Source organism: Staurois parvus, unplaced genomic scaffold (assembly GCF_062004578.1).
Source record: "Staurois parvus isolate SC_StPar_1 unplaced genomic scaffold, SC_StPar_1.0 ptg000047l, whole genome shotgun sequence".
In the NCBI taxonomy this organism is placed as follows: domain Eukaryota; kingdom Metazoa; phylum Chordata; class Amphibia; order Anura; family Ranidae; genus Staurois; species Staurois parvus.
In genome coordinates, this window is record NW_028317843.1 from 1,219,018 (window position 1) to 1,236,204 (window position 17,187).

At 37.0% G+C, this 17,187-nt stretch overlaps 1 protein-coding gene across 1 annotated transcript in view; it reads left to right on the forward strand.

Annotated features, from left to right (window-relative positions):
- The window catches only part of CSMD3 (CUB and Sushi multiple domains 3), a 1,455,553-nt gene that overhangs the window by 741,007 nt on the left and 697,359 nt on the right, over window positions 1–17,187 (forward strand). The window contains exon 9 of the mRNA XM_089664334.1: window positions 15,904–15,991. Coding sequence (XP_089520460.1) covers window positions 15,904–15,991 — 88 coding nt within the window. The remainder of the gene's footprint in view (window positions 1–15,903; window positions 15,992–17,187) is intronic.

Below are 17,187 nucleotides of genomic sequence, written 5' to 3' on the forward strand. Positions count from 1 at the left end.
CAACAAGAGACAGCCTGTGTAAAAGGCTAACTTCTGATTCACTCTTTCTTTAGAAAACCCATAGCAATTTAGGAATCATTTTCAATATATAAATATTACTAAAAAAATAAATATCATTTAAAAAACAGATAAAAAAATGAGCTTAAAAATAAATTAAAAATACTTTAATCCATTAAAGTTTGCCTTTGAAGATTCATATAATCTTGTTTAAATGTATTTATACTATAATAAGTGTTTGCAAAAATAGCCTGCATTAGGGGCTTCTGTTGTAAACTTAAACAACTCTTTTATTGCATTGTTTTATAGTGTGCAGTGGCACGGATTACTTCATATCATCCCACTGGGGTTGATTTACTAAAATGGGAGAGTGCAAAATCTGGTGCAGCTGTGCATGGTAGCCTATCAGCTTCTAACTTCAGCTTGTTTAATTAAGCTTTGACCAAAAAAAAAAAATTGGAAGCTGATTGATTTCAATGCAGAGCTACACCAAATTTTGCAGTCTCCAATTTTAGTAAATAATCCCCACTATGTTTCTGGCCTTATCAGGTCCTTTATTGAGTTCTGAGTTGTTTTGAGCTTTAAACATCCCTGCCACTAATTTCCTTTGGAAATGTTGAAGTGAAATTTGAATTTTTGTACTTATTGGTGAAAGTGTGATAACTGCTTGTATCTACATTTTATTCGACAACAGTGGGATCCACTTAGGTTATGGTCAAACTTAGCTGTCGGTCACCTGAAATGAAAACTGAATATCTAGGAAATTAATTTTCCTCCCATTGCCCTAAATGTATTTCACTGAAACCTTTCCTGTGCAAAAATACCTATTTAAGAAAAATTGATTCCTTTCCTTTAGTAAAATGTCACAGATATTTTTGACAAAACGTGACAACAAATATCTGTAGCAATCATGCACACACAGATCCATTTTGCTCCAAACCCCTCCATTTTGTATCTCTCTCTCCCAAATCAGATTCCTCCGATATCCCCCGTCCCTCTCTGTTGAGTGACATGTGGTCTGGATGATGACAGAGATCACAGGCAGCAAACTCATTTGGAGGGCGTCATGGCCATAAACCTCACTAGCTCGTGCCCCTCTGTCTGCGAGACTCTTGCTGGAGAAGGGATCGTAAAACCATAAACCCAGCCCTCACAGAGCTTCAAAGACATTCCAGGTAGTCTTAAAAACAGACTTACATTTAAAAACTCACTTTTACATATAATTTTATATCTTCAAATAGGACATAATTACATAAACATGGAGCACATATTCGGACGGCTCACTTTAAGACAAGTCGCCTGGCATATTACACCCCCTAGCTGGCATATACAGGAGAGCCGAAAATTATATCTCCTTAACCATCCAAGCAGGTATCTCATATTTCATATGTAGACGTTCAGCAGAAGATTCTGTGTATTAATCTACTCGTGGATAGAATGTTATATGTATCCAGGGTAAGTTATGAACCATAATATAAGCTACAAGGGATTTTTGATCATAGCTTGGGTCTCCGCCTGCCACACCCACCCAAATGAGGCGATTGGTTCTTTGCTTCAGGGGGACACCCTGCTGAGTTCCTAGATAAAGGCTGTGATGCTTGAAGGTAAGCTAAGCTAAGCTGAGTTGAAGTTGAAGATTCTCCCTTGTAACATCGGAACCAACTCTGGGAGACGGCCCTTTTGCTCTGAACTTGAAAACTGGTTACCCCAAGGCTTTTGGCAAGTACCTTATCTATGTAAATTCCTTTCTGTTATCTTTCTGCTGTGTTATTGCTCTCTCTATATATATATTGGCTAAATCTTTTTCTGTAAATATTTTTTGTGCACCCTTTTGACCTTTTAGTTTTAAAGGGTAAAATTAACTTTATTATTCAACACATGCACTAACACAAACCTTTGACCCAGGATCTTGGGTTGAGAATCTGTGCTAGTGCATGTACTGAAAGGGTAACTCCACTGTCATGAAAAAAATAGCAAAAAAATAATAATAATAATATAGCATATACAATTATTACACAAGTCATATTTTAATTGAATTTTATTAAAAACTACCTTTCCTTTTTAATCTACAATGCTGCAATTCTCTGTACAATGCAATGCAATATAGCATCATGGATGGTGTACATAACGACCCACAGAAATGTAATTTCCTGCTTCTGTGAATGGCCTACTGATTTTCACAGAAGTCTGCACTAAGATGCAAATCAGATTTTGGGCATCCTCTGCAACAAAAATAGCATTTTTGGTGAGATACTCCCAAAGGAAAATTACATCTAAAGAGATGTAAACCCTGCCACTTTTCTTATTAGAACTCTGCAAGCTCTGCAGCTGACTGATAATTATTAACTCACTCCCATTCACATTAATTTTGCACATGGACACAGACAAATAGACAGTTATTTTTTCACAATAGAAAAAGGTAGGAATCTGCAACAAAGTCTGTTCAAATCCTTGCAATGTACATCAATCACCCAGAGAGGGTTTTTTTTTTTTCAACATAAGTGTAGTTACTCTTGAACAATACACTTGATTTTTCTCTTTGGAAATGGTGTGCTAAATGGTGTATGGGAGGAACGGACTCCGGAGGAGTGAGCAGCTAAGATATGGAGTTCAGAATTACAAAGGCCTTAGCAGTGGTTTTATCATTTGTCAGTTTACCAGTTCAAGGAACAATTTACTATTTTACAGTGAAAGTAAAATGCATCAATCACACTAAAAAATTTTATAAAACATTACACTGTGCTAAATCAGTACTAATATGTTTAAAGTAATCTGGGCAGTGTTGTCTCTTTACCTTTACACTCTGAAAAGAAATTATCACCATATGATGTTGTAATTTATGTGTTAAACAGAATTCACTAAGCCATTAACAATTTGTATTGTGCCTATTATCTAGCAGCAAAGATATTTCTGAAAAGCATAAACTTTAATAATATAAACATTGCAAAGGCACATTGTGTCTTATTTTCAAAAAGACGGTTTAAGTATCATGCAAATACATTTTCATAGATGAAGAGTTTTTATAACTCTTTTAATATCATGCAGGTATTTATAAGCAGTAAAAAAAAAAAACAAGAGTGCTACTTTTGTGTTCTGGTAAAGCAATGAATCCTGTCTCTTAGACGCAGCATGATGCTTTTATGCCCAGCTGTGTAGGGATTCTGACTGGAAATTAAATAGAGAGAGACACTAAGGAAAATGATAAAAGGCAGAACACCACCTACAATGTTATACAAAAGGGAGAGGTAAAATACACACAAAAGGAAGATGTAAAATCTGTACAAAATGAAATAGCTAAATATGCACTGGAAACAGAATGTTTCTTTTTGCATTTGTAAGTTGTTTTTTTTAATACCTTCAAATATACTTACATATATTACATTTTAAAAATCAACCAATGATAAAAAAAAAATATATAATTATATGTTGGAAAATCCACATTACTCTCACAATGGTAATTATTCTATAATTATACATTATGGGGTTGGCTTACTAAAACTGGAGAGTGCAAAACCTGGTGTAGCTGTACATGGTAGCCAATACGCTTCTAACGTCAGCTTGCTGAATTAAGTTCTGACAAAAAAATGGAAGCTGATTGGTTTACATACAGAGCTGCACCAGATTTTGCACTCGCCAGTTTTAGTAAATGAACCCCATATGTATAGTCATATCCTTGTGGAGAGATTTCTCTTCACTTTTTGTCTCAGAGATGCAACAGAAATGAGAGAAAATCTCTACAAAGTGAACTATCCTCATAGACTGTTGTTCTGGAACTGGTGTGCCCTTGGAAGATAATTGTTGCAAGAACAAGAGAAAAGGTAAAAGTACACAGACAACAATAAAAATCTGACAGCTAAAATAAAATGTTTTTGGATATACTTACACTTCTATAATCTTCTATAATCTATCAGGGCAATTGTAAACAGATTTAACTGAGACTCATGTTCAGTGCTGGAAATTGCAGTGCACACTCTTGGGCAGGCCCATTGTTGTGCTGATTCTGCAGATATTTGCTCATTAATACTGATTCCATGAGTCAGACAATAACACCCTTCAGCACTGGGTCAGAACCTTGGCTGCAATTGCAGCTGACATGTCATGTTTCCCTTAAAAGGCATATACATAAATTCTCTATATATTATTTTATTCTGAAAAATAGTTTTGGCTTTTGAATTAGTACCTTTTTTCCCTTATCTAAAGCATGATGCTTTTATGCCCAGATTTTTTCCCTTATCTAAACATTTCATAGTTACTATTTCCACTACCAGGTTGAGCACTGGCTTTCTTTTTCAAATTTTTTAGCATCCTTAAAGTGAAACTACACTGCTTAGAAAAATGAATGGAACACTTTGAAAACACATCAAATCTCAATGGAGAAAAACATCATGCTGGATATCTATACTAATATGGACTGGGTAATGTTAAGAATGTAAGGATGTCCCATCATTTGATGGAATTTAAAATTATCAACCTACAGAGGACTGAATTCAAATTATGTGAAATTATGATGCAGCAGGCTAGTCCATTTTGCTGAAATTTCATTGCAGCAACTCAAAATGGACCTCAGTAGTTTGCATGGCACCCACATGCTTGTATGCATGCCTGACAATGTTGGGGAATACTCCTAATGAGACAATAGATGGTGTTCTGGGGTATTTCCTCCCAGATCTGGAGCATCCCTGAGCTCCTAGACAGTCTGAGGTGCAACCTGGCAGCGTCGGATGGACCAAAACATGATATCCAATTGGTGTTCTATTGGATTTAGGTCAAGCGAGCATGAGGGCCATTCAATGGTATCAATTCTTTCATCCTCCAGAACCTGCCATACATGAGGCCGGGCATTGTTGTGCATAAGGAGGAACCCAGGACCCACTGCACCAGTGTAGGGTCTGACAATAGGTCCAAGGATTTCATCCCAATACTTAATGGCAGTCAGGGTGCCATTGTCTAGCCTGTAGAGGTCTGTGAGCCCCTCCATGGATATGCTTCCCCAAACCATCACTGATCCACCACCAAAACGGCTCCACGGCTTCTCTATACCCTTTCACGTCTATCATATGTGCTCAGGGTGAACCTGCTCTCATCTGTGAAAAGCACAGGGCACCAGTGGCGGACCTCTATGGTGCTGGGTAGTGAGCACAGGGCCCACTAGAAGATGTTGGGCCCTCAGGTCACCCTCATTAAGCTTGTTTCTGATTGTTTGGTCAGAGACATTCACACCAGTGGCCTGCTGGAGGTCATTTTGTAGGGCTCTGGCAGTGCTCATCCTTTTCCTCCTTGCACAAAGGAGCAGATACTGGTCCTGCTGATGGGTTAAGGACCTTCTAAGGCTCTGTTCAGCTCTACTAGAGTAACTGCCTGTCTCCTGTAATCTCCGCTATGCTCTTGAGACTGTGCAGGGAGACAAAGCAAACCTTCTGGCAATGGCACGTATTGATGTGCCATCATGCAGGAGTTGGACTGCCTGTGCAACCTCTGTAGGGTCCAGGTATTGCCACATGCTACCAGTAGTGACAATGACCCTAGCCAAATGCAAAACTAGTGAAAAATAGTCAGAAAAGATGAGTAGGGAAAAAATGTCAGTGGCCTCCACCTGTAAAACCATTCCTGTTTTGGGGGTCATCTCACTGATGCTCATATAGTGCACCTGTTCTTAATTTCATTAACACCAAAGCAGCTGAAACTGATTAACAACCCTCTCTGCTACTTAACTGATCCAATCAATATCCCAGGGGTTTAATTGACTTGATGCTATACTCTGATTAAAAATTTAATTTTTTTGAGCAGTGTAAAATTTAGGGAGGCCATGGCAGATCTTACCTCCATGTACAAATGTACACATCATACTTACACATGATGGCAGACTTACCTCCAAACTTACCCTTCTCCAGCAGTGTCAGCTCCTTCCTCAATTTCCCCACTGCTATTGTCTCCACTGCTTCTTCCGGTTGAGCATTTTTCTCTCTTTGGCCACTAGTGGCATCTTACCCATGCAGGCTGTTGTTTCATAGTCTCAGAATTTACAGGTGCATAAAGTGTAGGTGTGCACATGTGCTTCAATGTACACACACACACAAATTGCTAGCAGACAAGTAAAGCAGGTAGAAAAGCCTCTTATAGCAAAAAGCCTACTCCACTGGAACTTTTTATCCACCTAATTTCCACATTACTGCCTTGCTATAGCTGAAGGCCACAGCTGCACAGGCCAGAGAAGTGTCGAACCCAACCCAGTTTCCCATGTTTATATATAAAATTGCATGGAGATTCAATTAAAGTTGGGCAGCTACAGGAGCAACTGCTACTGGCCTGTTTAATTGGAAATCACAGAATGTTGTGCAGACCAGCATCATGGATGCATACTATATTATGTTTATTTGTAAAACATACAGTCAGGTCCATAAATATTGGGACATCGACACAATTCTAACATTTTTGGCTCTATACACCACCACAATGGATTTGAAATGAAACGAACAAGATGTGCTTAAACTGCAGACTGTCAGCTTTAATTTGAGGGTATTTACATCCAAATCAGGTGAACAGTGTTGGAATTACAATAGTTTGCATATGTGCCTCCCACTTCTTAAGGGACCAAAAGTAATGGGACATAATAATAATCATAAATCAAACTTTCACTTTTTAATACTTGGTTGCAAATCCTTTGCAGTCAATTACAGCCTGAAGTCTGGAACGCATAGACATCACCAGACGCTGGGTTTCATCCCTGGTGATGCTCTGACAGGCCTCTACTGCAACTGTCTTCAGTTCCTGCTTGTTCTTGGGGCATTTTCCCTTCAGTTTTGTCTTCAGCAAGTGAAATGCATGTTCAATCGGATTCAGGTCAGGTGATTGACTTGGCCATTGCATAACATTCCACTTCTTTCCCTTAAAAAATTCTTTGGTTGCCTTTGCAGTATGCTTTGGGTCATTGTCCATCTGCACTGTGAAGTGGTATCCAATGAGTTCTAAAGCATTTGGCTGAATATGAGCAGATAATATTGCCCGGAACACTTCAGAATTCATCCGGCTGCTTTTGTCAGCAGTCACACCATCAATAAATACAAGAGAACCAGTTCCATTGGCAGCCATACATGCCCATGTCATGACACTACCACCACCATGCTTCACTGATGAGGTGGTATGCTTAGGATCATGAGCAGTTCCTTTCCTTCTCCATACTCTTCTCTTCCCATCACTCTGGTACAAGTTGATCTTGGTCTCATCTGTCCATAGGATGTTGTTCCAGAACTGTGAAGGGTTTTTTACATGTCGTTTGGCAAACTCTAATCTGGCCTTCCTGTTTTTGAGGCTCACCAATGGTTTACATCTTGTGGTGAACCCTCTGTATTCACTCTGGTGAAGTCTTCTCTTGATTGTTGACTTTGACACACATACACCTACCTCCTGGAGAGTGTTCCTGATCTGGCCAACTGTTGTGAAGGGTGTTTTCTTCACCAGGGAAAGAATTCTTCGGTCATCCACCACAGTTGTTTTCCGTGGTCTTCCGTGTCTTTTGGTGTTGCTGAGCTCACCGGTGCGTTCCTTCTTTTTAAGAATGTTCCAAACAGTTGTTTTGGCCACGCCTAATGTTTTTGCTATCTCTCTGATGGGTTTGTTTTGTTTTTTCAGCCTAATGATGGCTTCACTGATGGTGACAGCACTTTGGATCTCATCTTGAGAGTTGACAGCAACAGATTCCAAATGCAAATAGCACACTTGAAATGAACTCTGGACCTTTTATATGCTCATTGTAATTGGGATAATGAGGGAATAACACACACCTGGCCATGGAACAGCTAAGAAGCCAATTGTCCCATTACTTTTGGTCCCTTAAAAAGTGGGAGGCACATATGCAAACTGTTGTAATTCCTACACCGTTCACCTGATTTGGATGTAAATACCCTCAAATTAAAGCTGACAGTCTGCAGTTAAATTACATCTTGTTTGTTTCATTTCAAATCCATTGTGGTGGTGTATAGAGCCAAAAATGTTAGAATTGTCTCGATGTCCCAATATTTATGGACCTGACTGTAGATATAATGTGAATAATTAAAATTTACATAAAACACACAATAATATTTCAGTAAAACCATTAAAGACCCCTTTTAAAATAAAAGATACAAATTTATTATATTGAATATTAATTTAGCAAAATTAAAGTGTTACTAAACCCACAACAGTAAAATCAGTCTATATATGCAGTAAAGCATGCTTTTTATACTCACTGCGGCACCTAAGGAGTTAATTATCTGCATTGAGTAAAAAAGGCTGTTTGATCCTTTCTTCTTTGCCCCTCCTCTTGTTGAAATGACCACCTGATATAGACCGAACACATGGTCTTATGCACATGCAGAGAGGTTTTTTTTTTTTCTTCTTGGGAGAGTGCATGAGATCAGCACAGGGCCAATCAGCACCTTCCAGACAGATGGTTAGGACTTTATCACCCTCCTAGAGCAGAATAAAAACTCCTCCTCAAAAGCTTTAACCAGTGCTCTGCTGAAGTCACAAGCACGCTCTAACTGCTGATGAGAAAAGGTATATAGCAGTTTGTATTTACTAAAATAATTGCATTTCCATTTTGAGTGTACTGTGGGAGATCAGATATAGTGAATGCAGAGTCCGGGGTTTAGTAACATTTTAAGCTATGTTCATTTTGCAAATCCAGTATTTTATAAAGAATGAAAGAAAAAAACCATGATGTTGCTCTGCACATGATTGAATGGTTTACATGACCAAAGCATTACATTATTTACTAAGATAAGTACATTTTCTCAACTCCTTTTATTAAATCATCCCCAGTATACACTTCTCAGTTTTGCTGCAATACTTCTCATAGTGAACATAGCCAGAAACCTACAGCCATACCATGATGCCAGCTTTTAGAATAAATCATTATCCATTTGGAAAATAAAAATCTATTTATCTGTCATTGGTCTACTTTACTTTCCAATAACTAACTCAAAGTGTAATGTTAAAATGGTAAAACTAATAAAAGTCAAAGTTTTGATGGTTGCTCAATAGTTCTTCCAGTTTCATGTGCTTAATTAGCAAGCTTCTTGGCTTAGAATCTGTAAGAATATGAATAATTAGCTAAATATGATATATATTTGACAGAACAGACAAAACACAGAATTTACCCATGGTTATATTAAATCTCAACTTTGATCATAACAGATGCATAGCTATTGGAAATGTACTGCTTTACCTTCCCCCAATCTTGTTTCTGTTATCCTCTCTCCTTGAGCTGGGTGACTGATCCTTATTACTGTTCCCCCTCCTTGCAAAGCAGCACTGACATACATACCTCAACACTGCTTGTAGTGGGACATTGGAACCTCCTCCCAGTGGCTATTGACAGTGTTGACATCACGTATAAGAAAATGGCTTTAATAAACTTTTGCTGGTTCTCATTGATCACTTCCTTATGGAACACTCCTTTACGAGAGCTCATCACATACTTCCAAAATTTCATTCACACTTGAAACTCTGGATCCGGGATGCCAGAAGTGCCTCCTTAACACATTCAGTAAGGTACTCTTGAACTTTGAATTACTGTAAGTAATTATTAATTTTCCACTTAGACCTCATTCAGGGACTCTCTTTGCACATTCTTTGAAGTACATTTATTTCACTCCTAACTTGCAAATTGCAACAATGTGTAACTTATTTACTTCCCCATTTGCAAAGATATATTTACCTGTATTTTGTCATTTAATGTATATATATATATATATATATATATATATATTATATGAGCCCTATTCTTTTCTACTTGTTTTGATTTGAGTATAAAACTCTGAAGAGAGAGGGAGGTTTTAGAAATAAAAGTGTAAAAGTGTTAATATCCAAGGGTTTAGAGTTAAACTAAACTATCTGCTATTTCTCATTAATTTTTTTTATATCTATTTTAGAAAAACTTGACTTCTTTCTTGTCTAGCTAGACACATAAAGCTGTGATGTTTACATAAATGTGAAACATGCTGAAAACAAAGAGAAGCACATTGAATACCTGAACCTGAAGTGCGCTACAGTCAGGAAAAAAAAACTTTTAAAACAGAAAGTGATACAAAACAATATCCTTATTTTCCAAAATAATCCATACACAATCAATACTTAATGGTGCAATAAACTATTTTTAATGATTTTGTTTTTCTCATTGTGTTTTGTGGCATCCTTGTAATGTCACCAGTGAGTTCCTGAACCTCTCATTGTCCTTTTTTCCTCCTTTTCCTTTTGTTTGTTTGGGATGAGCAGTACACGTTAGTTGCAGTGATGTGCACTTTGCAAATCCTATAGTCCATAATCCATCACCAGAATGAGAGAGTGGATAAGTTCCTACATACATTGGGACCATGGAGAACAACCTTATCCATCTTCCAACAGGAAGTTGGATCACAGCAGAAAAAAAAAGGAATTTGGAGATCTAGCGGAGGCAGAGAGATATAGAAGATTTTTTATTTTAGTTAAATTACATACTTGAATAGATTTTTTTTCATTAGAGTGTACTGTCACTTTAAATAATGTCAAGTGGTTTCTATGGTTTCTTTTTCCTAAATTCCACAGTAACATTTTCTACAGTCACTGTGTACTGTAGCATCACAGTTTATACTTTTAAATGTATCTGAAACCAAGAAAAAAAAATGAATTTATTGCAGTTTGCCAGTTTTTGGATGTGATGGCTGCATTACTTCTCTTTTTTCTGGATTATCTTCCCTTACTCTTACTTTTTGACTATGGCCATAATACACTCCATGTCCTTGAGTGACAATGTTCACTCACCGTATATGTGGAGACGCAATGCTGTCATCCTTGGACAGGAGGACTGCAGAATACTCCCAATCTTTACCTTTCCATAAAGGGGGGGATGTATTGTAATCCACAGAGAGAAGTGGAAAGAATAGGAATTGATTACAATTATCAGAGGCAGAGATCACAGGAAGATCACAGGAAGTTATTTCTAGATGATGAGGACAAATATTTTTGCACTTAATAAACAGACAGAACAAAACTTTTAATTTGCATATTTAACCAACCATAAGGGAGTTCATTTTTAGAGTTTTGTAGAGTTGGGATTTGTGTATTGCATGGTGTTCTTTTTTTAATGTAAAAGATATGGACTTCCAAGACTTTTTAAACCACAAAGTGAGTGGAGTAATATACTGAAGAAAAATGCTGCTGTTTAAAATATATTTACTACCTGCTAGGGATTGATATTCAGGAGCAAAGTGTATGTCCCAGGAGCATAAAGGGATAATTCATCTAGTTTATTTGTCATAGCAGATGATGAAGTACTCCATAGCGAAGGGTCACACCTTCTATCACTGTTACATGTTTGTTGCTTGTTATATCTGTTCTTATTTGTTGCTGACTAAGGTCAGTCCCAGAAGTCATCATGTGTTAATCTGAACATCTGAGATAAAGCTGGCATACTTGCTTGTAGGATCATTAATAACATTGATCTCACACTGTACCCTATCTTGCCAAAAGCCGATAGGAAAGACCAGATGTGATTCCCTGGATGAATATAATTATAAGTACCTGGCAGCAGAGCTACTAATTATAATCTTGTGGCATGATTTAGAATTATTCTATTTTTCTGACCACTGTTATCTTCTGTAGTGTGATCTGTTGTTGTTAAAATGGTTACCATACTGAAAAATGAAGTAGCATGAACAACATTTTCAATATTAGAAGGGCTCGTCCAATAAATTATTTCACTTTCATTAGTCAAGTTTTTGTTTTGGGTTGTGCCAAAGTTCATGTAAGAAGTTTTATCACAGCTCAAGTATTACACAAAGTAAAGATTGTTTCCTGGCAGAAAGAAATTGCACTAATTATTTTGAGTACAGCATTATTTCTTCCTACTTCTAGCAAAAATGGTCATTCATTCTTAATTCTAATAATTACTTCTGGAGGAAAAGAAATGTAATCTCCAAACATGGAAAGGTTTCTTCACAGTGAGAGCTGTGAAAATGTGGAATAGACTCCCTCAAGAGTTGATTCTGGCCAGCTCAGTGGATTGCTTTAAAAAAGGCCTGGATTCTTTCTTAGATACACAGAATATAACTGGATACTAACATTTATAGATAAAGTCAATCCAGGGAATATCCAATTGCCTCTTGAGGGATCAGAAAGGAATTTTGTTCCCCTGCAGGAGCAAATTGGATTATGCTTTGCTGGGTTTTTTTTGCCTTCCCCTGGATCAACTATGGGTATAGGATTACAATTTTTTTTTAATGATTGAACTGGATAGACTTTTGTCTTTTTTCAGCCAGACTAACTATGATACTATGAAAAACAGAAACCAAGAACAGACAATCAGATTTCTGTTTACTTGAATCAAACTAACTCTTGCTTCCTATAGATAGTTGTTTTACCTTGTTCAATAGCCCTAATTATCTTTCTTTGAAAGATAATCTTTATTAAACATAATCAATACTCATTGCCACCAGTACCAGCATCTTTGTCATCTAAACATCATCATTTTTTATCTATATTACTCATCCTCCTCAAGCATCACCATCCTTAATCATCAACATCTGAAGCAGTTATTGTCATCAATCATTTCTAGTAATCATCACTCATAATATGTAATGACATAATAATATGACAGTCGTAGAAACTCAGAGTATCTAGGAGTATACCATTTTTACCATGCATTCATACTATGAGTGTGTATATTTTTATGCAGCTAAAAAGTACCAATACAATTTCTAGCAGGGAAATTGCAATATGAAGATATTGGTCTTGTGGGGGATCTCACCCTTTTAACCTAAACCAGATACAGTGTATACGTCTACTATAATCCACAAGTTGAGCCAATAATTTACATCAGTGAGGTAATTATTAAGGAGCATTTGAACCCTAGGAAAGAGCAAATGATATTCTCATTTAAAGTGTTACTAAATCCACAACAGTAAAATCAGTCTATATATGCAGTAAATAATGCTTGTTATACTCACTGTGGAACCTAAGGGGTTAATAGTATTGTGTAAAAAGACTTTTTGATCCTGTCCTCTCTGATCATCCCCTTCTTTTACTGTCCCCAATCCATCTGCCATAGTACAGAGCAGGAGTGGCAAGTCTGCACATGTTCTGTTTAGTGTGTATTGCAGGATAGTTTTTTTTTTGGGGGGGGGGGGGTGCTTATGACTGGCACAGAGCCAATCAGTGCTGTCCAGACTGAATAAAAACTACTCCTACAAGATGAATCAGTGCTCAGCCAGACACTGATAGAAGTCACAAGACTGCTGTAACTGCTGATGAGAAAGGTATTTAGCAGTTTATATTTACTAAAATAATTGCATTTCCATGTTTTGTGTACTGCGGGAGACCAGATATAGTGAATGAAGGGTCCTGGGTTTGGTAATAAATTAATACTTGAAATTTGAATAAATTGCTCAGGGTGCTTTAAGAATGTGATGCAGAAAAAGATGCAATTATGGCACGGATAGTTTTAAGAGCCTTTCCTAAAATATATTGCTCTAGAAAAGGTTAAAAATGTGTTTCCATAATTAGGGTAGAGCTAAAGGATTTTTTTTTCCATTAAGGATAGAGTAAGGGAGGGTTGTCAGATTTATTTTTGCCATCTGTTTCCCATTGAGAATATTTCCTTTCACTTCCTGTCCCAGAGCTGAAACAGGAAGTAAGAGGAAATCCTTCTAAAGTGAGGGAATCCCTGGTTGTCGCCACAGGTCACCAGAGCTGGTGTCCCCCTTTATTACTGTTCTGGTGACAACCCAAAATTTGGGATTTTCTTTCACTTTCATTCTCAATGAAAATGAAAAATAGGACAAATAATTAATCTCCACTTTCTCCAACATATAAAAGCTTTGTTCTTAGTTATACCTTAACTAGTTGTTTTTTTTAATAAATAAAAATGGACCTCCCCCATTCCAAAAGTATATACATTATTTAAAGCAGATCTAAAGTAGAATTGAAGTAAATCTAAACCAAGTCAGTAAAATCCCATTTTTCATTATATGTAACATGTTGATGTAACTTCAGAAGTTATTTTCAATACTTTTAAATCATAAACTTTCATTAAAATATTACTGTGTGGTCCTACCTTGAAAATCCTTGTGCAGGTTTTCCTGTTGTGGGATGACAATGCTCAATCCCTGTCTCCCTATTGCTCTCCTGCATTGTCACATTGTCGCCTGCATTTCCAGTGGAGATTATAAGATGTTGTGCTCATTGTGCATCCATATCTTGCTGTTTTCACATTAGGGAACCCACCCTGAGCAATAATAGCAACCACTGATGAAGCAAGTGCATTTAGACAGAAAGTGACTGCGAAGAGGCTAGAGGAGATCATGTTTACTGAAAGAAAAATTGAATGAAAAAGGTGAAAACAGTATTATCTGGAGCAAGCTTGCTTGATTGTCTTCATAGCAAGAAGCTTGCTATTGGGGTCACTCAGCGGTGTATTTACCAGAAGGCAAACAAGGCACTTGCCTAGAGTGCCATTTTTCAGGGGGGCAGCACCTCCCTTCAGAAGAAGAGATGGAAGAAGGGACACGCGCAATGGGAACCCGGTGTAATCTGAGAGAGGCTGCTTGATGGTGTAAGTAGAGCCTGACTCTCGTTCCCAGGGATGTCCAGATGAGTGTTTCTATCTATATATGGAGGGGCAGGGGTGTTGTTGGTCAATGTCCGGTTCTCTTCGGTTGTGTTGGTCGGTGTCTGTGGGGGCAGACGATTTTTCTGTTGCCTAAGGCAGTACAAAACCTAAATACACCATTGGGGTCACTTGGCAGTGAGGAGATGCCAGGAATGTCAGCAGGAGACCCAAAAAGAAGATCAGGGTTGCTCTGTGCAAAAACTATTGCACAGAGCAGGTAAGAATAACATGTTATTTTTTTTTATTCAAGCTTTAGAATCAATATTTTATTATGATAAAATAATTATTTTTTTTATTTTTATTAATATCTAAACAATCTATGATTTCAAGCAATTAAATATTATAGTTTACTGTATGCTGCAACTTCCTACAAAATGTGCTGCACCCAAATATAACTGTGTTGTGTTTGCAAAGGATAATAACAATGTAAGGCCATCTATATGTATGTTTGGTTAAATCAAAATATGTTTATGTCTACAGATATAAAATGGTTAAAGTTTCTCATATATAGTTGGCACTTGAGGTGGAAAAAAATATATTATTACTTTAGTAATGAACATAATGCTGAGGAGGATGATGTAAGGGGAGGTAGGTAGATGCTTCACTTGGTTTCAGTAATGATGGTTTTAATGCTTTCTGCAAAAATCACATTTAAGGCCTCAAGCCTGCTTTGCTCCTATTTGTCTTATTTTGTTTTCCAATTACCTTGGCAGCACTTGCAAATTAGCTGGTGGAGTACTTAGGTGTAAGAAATTAAATTTTAATTCATTGGTTTTGAAGCTCACTATAAGTGAAACTGGGCTCTGGTACAATCGTATCCCCTTACAGCTGTAATATATACAAGTCAGCAGGTTTCAATAAATAAGGAGGAGCTTAACTGGCACATACGTTGAACTTAAAATATTTTTTAAAAATAGCATAAAACCTTCATAACTGAAAATAAATGCAAAGCCATTACTTAACTTTCTCACTTCATTGCAGTGTATAATTCTGTTGAAAAGTATAGGACAATGCTTTACCATAGAGGGATCAAAATCCTTACAATTGTCTTTTTGATAATATTAGTTATATTTTTTGCAGTTGTTAGCTGGATTAAGTCTGGAATGCCTGCAAACAATGGACGTTCAATTTTCTTTTGGTAAAAAAAAAATGTATTTGGTAAAAACCTGGCATTATTTACACATTTATTTCTGCTTGTGTGTGATTTTTTTTTTACAATGTTTATCTGTATTACATTATGTCACCTATGTGCATTAATGTTATAAAATGTTTTTTTTTCACAGTAAATGAGGGAGGTATAAAGCAAGCATCAAATTTGTGTCCTGATCCAGGAGAACCAGAAAACGGGAAAAGAATAGGCTCAAACTTTAGGTAAAAAATAATCCGAAATAATTATGTTTTAGGTGATTTTAGCACGGTCATTTTATACAAGTGTTCTATAAACAAAAAATACTATTAGTGACATCACTATGGAAATGTGGCTCAATTGTCTGAAACAATGTACTAATCAAATATTATCCAGTCTCAAAGGTCTATGACTGAAACATACACTTTACCACAAATTATAAATATATATCTGTCAAGGAGCAGCTGATATGCCATATATTCCTCTGCTAATTCCTCGGTTCTTTAGCTAGTGGATTAATACAGGCTGTCAGAAAGCTAACAATCAGTGCAAGGCTTTCCTGTGAGAAAGTTTGCCAACACAGTATTCTGTATAAATGCTTATTTGTTATAAAAATATATCAAGAGCAACTTGATATCAAGAGTGAAATATCAAGAGCGACTTTAGGAACTTAACATGTACAGTCTGGAGGAAAGAAGGAAAAGGGGAGACATGATTGAAACCTTTAAATACATCAAGGGGGTGAATAAGGTTCAGGAGGGCAGTATTTTCAACATGAAACCAAAATCAAGAACACGGGGACGTGACCTTAAACTAACTAGAGGAAAGTTCAAAACTGATCCCAGAAAGTATTATTGTACTGAAAGAGTACTTGATGCTTGGAATACACTTCCAGCAGAGATATTGAGCCAGTCAGTCTGTACAACCACTTCAGGAGCCCAGGCTATTCATCTTGAACCATTCTGGGTATTTTTTCTTTTTATTGAAGGTATAATTTTCAGAAGCTCCTTAAACTATCTGAAGCAATCCAGTTACCTCCATCGTTATTTTGATCCTTTTCCAGAATATAGACAACAGAAGTGTCCCATGCTGAAATGGCAAGTGAATGGCATGCAGCCAACTCAGCCTGTCAATATGACAAGGCAAGTGAAACTGCTGCAATATATTCCAAGTGCTGAGAGCTGCCACACTGAGTCTGACAGACAGTCAAGTTAGCTTCCAGCGTTTGGACATGTGTGGTCACACTGTAAGACTGAGCATGCTGGCCATTTGTCATTTGGACACAAGGTTTATTGGAACACCAGGTACTGTGCCAGGACATTATTCATAAAAGAAAAATTAACAAAATGGAATGGTCCAAATGTGTAATAATAGAGATCAGCCTGGGCACCTCTGAAAAAGCAAATGGTGCAGGCTATTTCAAACTCCAAAATTATTAATG